Consider the following 9942-nt stretch of genomic DNA (forward strand, 5'->3'; position numbering starts at 1 on the left):
CATTCAGCCCCTTTTTTAAATATTTTACCATGTGTTAAACACTTTTCACCCAATTTTTTTATTGGGTACCATTAACAAAATTTTACAAATTCTTGAAGCAGTAAAAAAATATTCAAACCTTAGGAAAAAAAATGTATTCATTGTGGAGCAGCGGTGCTCAATTTGGTTTGAGGAAGATAGGCCAGCAACTGAATATGTGTAAAAGTAAACTTGGAGGTTGGTCGTTGCCATCTTTTCTCAGCATAATTTAAATTTAAATATTGAAGCAAAACAGAAAAGAACGCACCAAAAGAGCTTAATGGACACCTCTCACATCATGGAAGTGCCTCCTTCTAACATCCATTGGGCAAATTCTTCCTGCACATTATGTATGGTACCATGATGTGAGAGGTAGGAAACACAGTGTGCAAGAAGAATTAAAGTTAGAGGACAATGCAACACTACGGTTCCTGCACACTATAGTTTTTGCACATTATGTTTCCTACCTTCAAATACAAGTTTATTCAAATATGTTTTTTAGATTTAAGCTACCCGGTTTACAAGAGCTCATCAGGAAGTAGTTCCACTTCTACCTTTGGTATGATGATGCCAAGATTGCACGATGATGGAAAAGCGTCAAGTTCTGGAATCCATGAATGAATCTTCCCACAGATTGACATATTTGCTATAAGCAACACTAAAACAAGTCCCCCTAGAAGATTAATATCTAAGAACTCAGCATTTAAAAATTATTAGCTCAGCTAATATGAAATATTAAATAGTTTGAATTCAAGTACTTAACAAAAAGGCTGGTTGATTGAGCCCTTTATTTAATGCATACATACATAAGCATAAAAGTGCACTAGATTGACTTGAGAAACAGTATGAATGCAGGAAGGTTATCGAGAAACAAAGTAAAAATTGCACCAAGAACAAATATCAAAATAAAAGCAAACATGATTTTAACAATATATACAAAGGTGATTGGGTTGGATACGCTCCTTGCAGTACCCGGGACGCCTGCAACCTGGGATAAGAAAGTCAAATACGAGGAAAATAAGCTCAGCCGTCAGCAGCACTTGAAATGGATACAAAAAGTTACTACATAAAAATAGATGTTTGCTTTTAAATAATTTGATTAAGGTAAAATTTTCATTACATTTAGTTAAATAAATGTTTAGTATTTTGTTCTCTCCTATTAGTATATACTGATCTGCACGGTTAGTATTAGTAATGACGGTAGCGTTTGCTTTTAGACATTGGTATTGTTGCAGTGTGGTTGGGAGCCACTCATTCTCTTCCTAGACCTCTCTGTACTGCCTTATCATTAATGAAATTGCTCATTCAGTCTTAAACACTAAGTTTCGTTTTTTTCAAAATCCTCTATTTATGTTGTCAAGAGATTGTTCTCAGCTTTCTCTCTGTCATAGAATAGCTTCTTGCAACATCCATTCATATCCATCCATTCTTGACTCCATATTCGTGTTCACCATACCCCTCAAATTGGACCACAATGCCGAGAAGGTTGTTCTAAATACCAGTTGATAAAACTGATATTAGAATAGGAAAGAAAATATACGATCTTGAATTTTATTGCCCTCCTTAAGTTCAAAATGTGGGAGGAATGAAGTCAAGGAATAAGAAGAAAACTGCAGTACACAGTACAATCAGAGGTTATTCAATATATCAAACCTATCAAAGATCATGATAGATGACATCCTCCAAGAAGAAGAAGGATTCTACAAGGTTAGATGAAGCCTTCCGGGAGTATGATACTACAAGGGTAAACAAAATCGCTAATCAATCACATCTTCTATAGCTTGTTGTTCGTAATAATAGAAGCTTGCAGCAGAAAGAAACAAGAAAAAGATCAAGAAAAACAAGAAGAATGTCATAGTATATTGGTTTTAAGTGGGGACGACAAACAAGAACAACAAGTGTTAAGTGAGTGTCTTGCCACTGAATTTGAGATCAAGACACTAGGGAGGCTTAAATATTTTTTGGGAATTGAAGTGGCTCATTCCAAGAAAGGGATCTTCATATCTCAACAGAAGTATATTACTGATTTGCTCAAAGAAACAAGAAAGACAGACTGCAGACCAACAAGTACTCCAGTTGATCCAAATGTAAAATTGGGAAGTATGGAGGAGGATATTGCAGTGGACAAGGAAATGTATCAAAGACTTGTGGGCAGACTTATCTACTTATCTCATACTAGACCAGACATTGCTTTTGCTGTAAGTCTAGTCAGCCAATTTATGCACCAACCAAAGGAAGCTCATCTACAAGCTGCCCTTAGGATTGTTCAGTACTTAAAAGGAACCTCCGGAAGAGGAATTTTGTTCAAGCGAAACAAGAGTGTAAGTCTTGAAGCATATACAGATGCAGACTATGCAGGGTCAGTTGTAGATAGAAGGTCAACCACGGGATACTGCACCTTCCTCGGTAGAAACTTAGTCACTTGGAAGAGTAAAAAACAGAGTGTAGTGGCTAGATCAAGTGCTGAAGCAGAATTTCGTGCAATGGCCCACGGAATATGTGAACTTCTATGGCTGAAGATTATATTGGAAGACTTGAAGATAAAGTGGGACGAACCTATGAGGTTATATTGCGACAATAAATCTGCAATTAGCATAGCTCACAACCCGGTTCAACATGATAGGACTAAACATATTGAAGTTGATAGACACTTTATCAAGGAAAAACTTGACAGTGGCATGATTTGCACACCATATGTGTCCACTCAGAATCAACTTGCGGACATCCTCACCAAGGGCCTGAACTGCAGTAAATTTGAAGGGATTATATCCAAGCTGGGAATGGAAAACACCTATTCACCAGCTTGAGGGGGAGTGTCAAAAACCATGATTGACGTGGTAGTAATTGTCATGATATATTTTAGGATGTTTTTATATTTGATGGGTTGTATTTATGCAACAGTTACGAGCTGCATTTATTAGATTTATTTATGTTGATTGATCCCGTAATCATAGGGATCTGATCCTTAGAATTAAGAGTCTGCATTTCCTAAAATATGCAGCTAACCCATGTATATTTATAGAGGTTAATAACCTCAGAATGTGAATAAGAAAGAAATAATATTCCTTCCAAATTTGAGAATGTTAATAACAACAAATCCAATAATTTTCTAAAAAACCCATAAACTTGTAAACTTATTGCTTAAGTTTTTATTATGATTATAAAAATAAGGAACAAATCTATGATTACCACTTTTCGCTTTTTGGATGTTAAATAGATAGATTAGACTCATTTTGTGTTAGTTGACAATGACAATGTGTTATTTGACCGTTTTAAAACTAATATGTATATACACGCTGTGTCCCGGGTCCTATATTTTTTCTGTATATGTGTCCATGTCGTATCCGTATATGGGCTTAGAAGTTGGTGACTCACTCCTTTTCTCTTCATACATAAACCTTTCAATACAAGCTTACATTAATGAAAATTCACACACCCACTTTTAAACACTAAGTTTCATTTTCTCAACCAAGGTTATCAAACTCTTGGGTTAATTCGTAACTCTTACAAGTATATGATCATAGATAGAGAAAACGAGTTAACACACTATCAAACCTTTTCTGAGTAAACATAGGTAAACACTTTAAACCCGTGGTGATCACACACAAACTCTCAAGTAAAAAAAACTTATACCCAACAATAACAGTATTTTATTAGACTCAAATTATTTGAAGAAATTAACTCCTTTTAGAAAATGGTTTTCACATCAAGAACTTATGCTTTATGAATTTATAAATTCTGTAGTTATTTATGCAGTTTAATCTCGTTTACTTATAATGTATTATCACTTTTTATTATTTGTTACTTCTATTATGGTGCGGAAATATTGAATTATTGTTGTATAAGTAATGTATAATATATATATATATATATATGTGTGTGTGTGTGTGTGTGTGTGTGTGGGCAAAATTTACATAGTACTTCTTCCTTCAGATTAAAAATAAACTTACCAGCCCCGGTGCCTGCATTCGCATCTGTTGAAATTGTCCATTCCTCACTTCTGAAAACAATAAAACAGAACGTTTAAATAATTATACATTCTTTTTACTACCATATACATTCATAAAATTAAAACATACTGACATGATAAATCGTTTTCCACATTCCTCGGGTTAAATTTTGTTTTACATGCAAAATCTTTTAACTCGTTCTTATGAAATTACACTAACGTCTCTTTTAATTACAAATACTACTAAACTGCTTTTAGACCCTAACAAGAATAGCTTCACTTAACAATCAACTTTAACCAAAATCGATTTCATTCAAAATATATTTTTCAAATGCTCACCCAAATACTCTGTTATAGAAATAAGGAATTGGTCCCATATAATTAGAAATATTGATATAATTATAAAATGATGGACCTATTGTCATTTGTAAAGGTATTATACTTATAACCCTTCTGCCTACTATACAAATCTCAGTTATCATAGGATTTCCCCTATATAATATAGTTGTTTGTCCTCGTTATCTTCTATTCCTTTTCCTCAGTCTCCACGTGAAGTTTTATATCACCTAGAGTGGTTGCAACCAATGATTGATGACATGTGTGCCCTTCAAAGTAGTGGTACTTAGGAGTTGGAATGATACGAAGTGATGACGGGGTGATGTATTTAGGAGTTGGAATCATTCTTTGTTCTATTGTTATTCTCTCCAAGGATCTATTTATCTCATAGTATATGTGGATGACATTGTCATCAAAGGTAATGACAATGAGGGTATTGTACAATTAAAATAATATATTGCTCAAAAGTTCCAAACAAAGATCTTGGACACTTTAGGTATTTTCTTGGTCTAGAAGTAGCACATTTCAAGAATGGTTTGATGATATCTCAATGAAAACATGCTCTCGACATTCTAGAAGAAACAAGAATGATAAATACTAAGCCTGTAGAACACCAATGGATCCAAGTGTTAAATTTTAAATTGACTTAAGAGAACCTTTTTCTGATCCTGCGAGGTACAGAATTTTAGTTGATCTTAAACACCTCATTATTACTCATCCTGACATCACTTTGCAGAGTGAGTGTAGTAAATCAATTTTTAAATTGCCCTTCTCAACATCATTGAGATGTAGTTGTACGAATCCTAAACTGTACTAAGAAGGCTCCTAGAAAATGAATCATTTATGAAAATATGGAAAATACTCATTGTTGGTTATTCTGACACTAACTGGGCATGGTGACCAAGTGGTAGACACCCGAATTCAAGATATTGTGTTCCTTATGGATGTAATTTAATATTTGGAAAAAAAAAATAAGAAAAAAATGTTGTGGTAAAGTCAAGGGCAAAATGTCGTGAACTCATATGGTTAAAACAACTCATGAAACTTAAATTTGGAGAAATTTCCGAATGCACCTTGTATGTGACAACATTACATATTGTTTGTAATCCTGTCTTTCATTAAAACAACATTACATATCGTATGTAATCCTATCTTTCATGAAAGACCAAACGTATTCACCAAGTCTCCAAGAGAACCACTTAATGGTTATATTTGCAATAAGATAGATACATAAACTTGAAGGAGAATATTATAATTATAGAAATAATGAAATGATCTTATATAATCACGAGTACTGCTATAATTATAAATAAGTAACACATCCTCTATAATCATAAATGTCTAGATTATTTTTTTAATATAAATAAAACAGTCATATTTGAGAAACACTCGATATTAGGTCAATATTTTTGTTTTTTAGGATGCACGTTAGCGATATCAATAACATCAGATACTTGGTATCTTCCTCTTTCATTTTCTTGAGTTTGGAGAAACAAATAACTGAACATTTTTCTGAAAATCTACTTAAAACATGTAGGAAAAACTTTCTCAAAAATACTTTAGAAGAGAAAAATAAGAATAAAAAGGTATTTCTCATAAACTAAAATTATCTTTGCAACATCAATGTTTGATAAGGGAGGTCCTAAGAAACAAAGAGCCTACTGTACTTGCCTGAAGAAAGATCGGTGAGGGTTACAGTTTGGAGTTTCCAACCATCACCAAAGTCAGAAAGAAACGATGTGGGACCAAATGCAATGGGTTCTTCTCCGTCCTTCACTGCTTCTATGTGCGACGCAGGCACCACCTTTCCCTTCAACTTCCGATTGATCAGTGCCACCGCAAACCCCGCGTCGGTCCCCAGCGCGAACCGCCGTTTCATCCCAGAACTTGCGCAACTAACCTCCACGTACTGCTGCTGTTCCGTTTCCACATATCAGAATCAAATTGAATCACTATGGACGTTAACATAATCAGAGAGAACGAGAGAGTACAGGAGTTGGAGGAAGAGTTTTCCGCCGTGGGGGTGATGGCGACGGCGACGGCGACGGCGACGGCGACGGCGACGGCGACGGTGACGGTGACGACTGATTAGCCATTTTTGTTCCGTATTTCTCACACCCACTGTTGTTATTTGGGAATTAGCTTTGGATCGTAAATGCCTGATATACTCTAACCTCTTTTTTATTTTGTTTTTGTTTAGGGTTTATTTCTGTCTTCCTTGTAAAATTTTTTTTTTTTTCTTCATTCATTTTTTGTTTATTCCTCACATTTATATTTGTATTGTTAATTCACCAAACTTAAATTTCTTTAAATTTCATATTAGCATAAAATTATAAATACTATTAATTCAACCAACTTAAAAAATATGTTCAACACATGTGTTACTTATTTCTAAGTTAAAACTTACTTATATTTATTTAAATTCCATCTTAAAATTACTAAAAATATTAATTCATAATACAATATATTATAAACAGTTAAAAAATACGTTATTTAAATTCTATCTTAAAATTACTAAAATTACTAATTCATAATACAATATATTATAAATATTTAAAAATATATATCACCTTTGCATCATGTACGTTAATAATAATAATAATAATAATAATAATAATAATAATAATAATAATAATAATAATAATAATAATAATAATACAAGTTACAATTGTAGAAACCACAAAACCAGACTTAAAAATTCTAAAATCAATATAATTTGCAGAAGTGATTAAAAGTATAATGTCGAATTACTATAATTGAAGTTTAATCCTCTTGACGTCATATAAAATCTTAAATATAACAAATAAGTTTTTTATGTCATTACTAAGTTAATAAATATTATATGAAATATATACTAACGATTCGATAATATTATTTAAAACAAGGTAGGTGTATGCATTAAGTTGAAGGGCCACACGTTTTTTGTTTTATTTGAACATGCTACATAATATTAATAAAAAAGTTTTAAAACATTATCATAGAAGTTAACCTAATATTTTGAATTTTTTTATAAAAAGAAAAGTTATGCTACAATAATATAACTAATAATAATAATAGTTTTGTAAATTTATTTAAGGCTTAAATATTTTTTATTCGCTGATTTTCGTAATTTGTATTTAATTTGACAAAGTCAACATAACCAAAAATAAATGTGAAACTTTATTTTCATCGAAAAGTTAATACAATTTATTACATGTTGTCGGCAAAACCAATTATAGCCTATGCATATCGTGTCTTTGAATCATTGGATCACTGAAATATTCTTATCCTTTTTTTTATTAATAAAAATCATTAATACGAAGAAAATATTTAAAGATAAGAATAATTTGTTTTTCAAGTTTATTATATTTTATATTTAGTTTAGTTTAGTTGTCCATATCGTCACCTAGTAAAGTAGACGTGTTCAATTAATAGAGTTGTTTAATCAGTTTGAACTATATGTCTAATGAATATATTTTTTTAGTTACTTATTTTTTTTATTATAATTTTCGTATTGAAAAAAAAATAATAATATGGTTATCTTGAGGTGAAAAAGATGGTATTTTAAGAAATTAGTTGGCAACTTCAACAATTTATTATCGAGTTATTGATAAAAATTGAGAAGAAAACTATCTGTAAAAAATATTCGAAATTTAAATCATTAAGAATTTAGAAAATATTAAGTATGACAATATAATAACTAGTACGTTCTTCATGTGAAATAAACGTGTATTTAAAGAGATTCATATTTTTCTATAAATGCTTATTAGTTGTTTTCCATTTTTTATGTAAATATGTTTTTCATTTTAAGTCCTTACTTAAAAGTACAATAATCTGTTTATATTTTGTGATAATAGATTATTTTAAAAATTACGCAATAGTTGAAAAAAAAACATTAATAAAGGAATAAACAAATTAGAATATTTCTTTCAAAGAAAAGTATACTTGAAAAAGAATAAAGAAAGTATTATTTTTCATAAGACGTACCTTATCGTATATTTTGATGTGACATGGTTACAATATAGTTATGTAAAAAGATGAAATAAAATTAGGTCTGATAAGACAGTAGAAGTTATTGTTTTTCTTCCAAATTTTCGCCCTAATAAAAGCTATGTTATTAAATATTAATTTACATATATATAAATGATTTTTTTAGTCAAAAAATAGTTAGTAGATGATGTGAATGTGATAGAAATATTGTCGGTTAGTTTACGATCTTGGATTGGTGGGTATGTCACAACATCACCATACAAAGACTATTTACTTTCTACTTATATATTTATGGCACTATAAAACAATTAATTACCTCAAAATTGTGAAAAAGATAAATTAATATATAATTCATCAAAATAATAATGAAATCAAATTTAAATATATTAGAATGGTTGGTATATTTTTACATAAAATATCATATAATAATATCATTTAACTTATCATCATATTTTAAATTATTAAAATTATGTTAAATTTTTATTCTGAATATTCATTTTCTTAATTCTACGATTATTTCTGTTAAATAAGTTAGAAGTGAGAGAATTAATACTCATTCTCAATTACATGAGTAATATATCTTAAAATGTATTTAAAAGAATGGAAAGAGAAAAACAATATTTAAATTATCTTATATTTTGATTCTTAGTTGATAGAATTCATTAAAAAATGACTTGAAAAAGAATATTGAAGTGAATATTTATAGCTTTAATTTAGAATAATTTGAATTTGTGAAATTTAATTTGATGGAAGGTGGTAAGGAAAGTGGAGAATTTGAATTTTGTGTTGGAATATTGTTATCAAAAAAACTGGACCAATATACTTTACGTCGCTAACTTCTCTTCATCTTCATGCAACACATTTCTTCCACAAAATTAAAAAAACATGCTTTTCGAATATTTAACAATCATTCAACAACATCATGCTCAACAAATAACTCAACTTTTTCAAAATAAATCCATGTAAAAGTAAAACTTAAGTCAATTCAAGTCTCCTTTCACTCAAATTTGGAAACACCAACCCAAAAGTTTGAATACGTAATAATATATTAAATTATATATATAACTTTTACATTTAATGTTATTATCTTTTAAATATAAAATTTATTAATTTTATGACCATTTTATTTTTATGATATGTATTGAGTGTAAATATACACTAGTTCATCATTTAATAAAAAATTCTTTTTATTCATGTAAAAGAAAAATGATAATTTCGTATATATAAATTTTTTATATTTATTTGATATTATTTTTCATAAAATAATAATATTATAACATAATTTCACATTTATTTGATATATTATACAAAGTTAAAATAATCATAAAATATAAATTTTTGTAATTTTTTTAAGAAAGAAGAAAATAAAAAGTGAGAAAAAAATAGTACGAAATGAATGTAAAAAATTTATATATCTCAAATAATTATTTTTCTTTTTTATAATGGTTATCTTTATATATTATTTGTGAAATAAATGTAAATGTAGTATTACTACAGTCAAAACCATGACACAAACCAGATAAATTCTTGCTCTACACGTGAAGCTTATGGTTATTTTGCATTCTGACCATGATAATTTCCTGCTGGTCATAAACCTTGTACGTGTTTTTCTTTGAGTCAATAATATTATTCTTACCTGTCAAACCTTATTTCACATCAGAAAATGATGT

The 9942-nt window shown here is 29.8% G+C and overlaps 1 protein-coding gene across 6 annotated transcripts; it reads right to left on the minus strand.

Moving 5' to 3' along the window:
* Positions 1-119: 119 nt before the first annotated feature.
* LOC106775187 lies at positions 120-6507 on the minus strand. 6 transcript variants are annotated; one of them, XR_001376789.2, is made up of 5 exons: positions 6295-6500; positions 5975-6218; positions 3969-4018; positions 573-1006; positions 120-357 (listed from the first exon to the last, which is right to left on the minus strand). XR_001376789.2 is itself a non-coding variant. In XM_022786867.1 (5 exons), exons 1-5 carry the CDS (start codon positions 6397-6399, stop codon positions 842-844), a joined length of 531 nt encoding a protein of 176 aa, XP_022642588.1. In that variant the 5' UTR covers positions 6400-6500; the 3' UTR covers positions 120-841. The 6 variants fall into 6 exon arrangements, 5 of the variants coding, with proteins under 5 accessions (XP_022642588.1, XP_022642587.1, XP_014517754.1 ...); XM_022786867.1 differs by having other exon boundaries at positions 120-1006; positions 5975-6215; positions 6295-6345; positions 6376-6500; XM_022786866.1 differs by having other exon boundaries at positions 120-1006; positions 6295-6345; positions 6376-6498.
* Between the last annotated feature and the right edge of the window lie 3435 nt (positions 6508-9942).

This window comes from Vigna radiata, chromosome 10, assembly GCF_000741045.1.
Source record: "Vigna radiata var. radiata cultivar VC1973A chromosome 10, Vradiata_ver6, whole genome shotgun sequence".
NCBI classification, from domain to species: domain Eukaryota; kingdom Viridiplantae; phylum Streptophyta; class Magnoliopsida; order Fabales; family Fabaceae; genus Vigna; species Vigna radiata.

Coding starts and splice junctions, on each gene's coding strand:
- LOC106775187 (XM_014662267.2), bottom strand. CDS start 6,399: ATGGCTAATCAGTCGTCACCGTCACCGTCGCCGTCGCCGTCGCCGTCG. Junction 6,219..6,294: donor AAACTCTTCCTCCAACTCCT/GTACTCTCTCGT, acceptor GAAACGGAACAG/CAGCAGTACGTGGAGGTTAG. Junction 4,019..5,974: donor CCTCACCGATCTTTCTTCAG/GCAAGTACAGTA, acceptor TATTGTTTTCAG/AAGTGAGGAATGGACAATTT.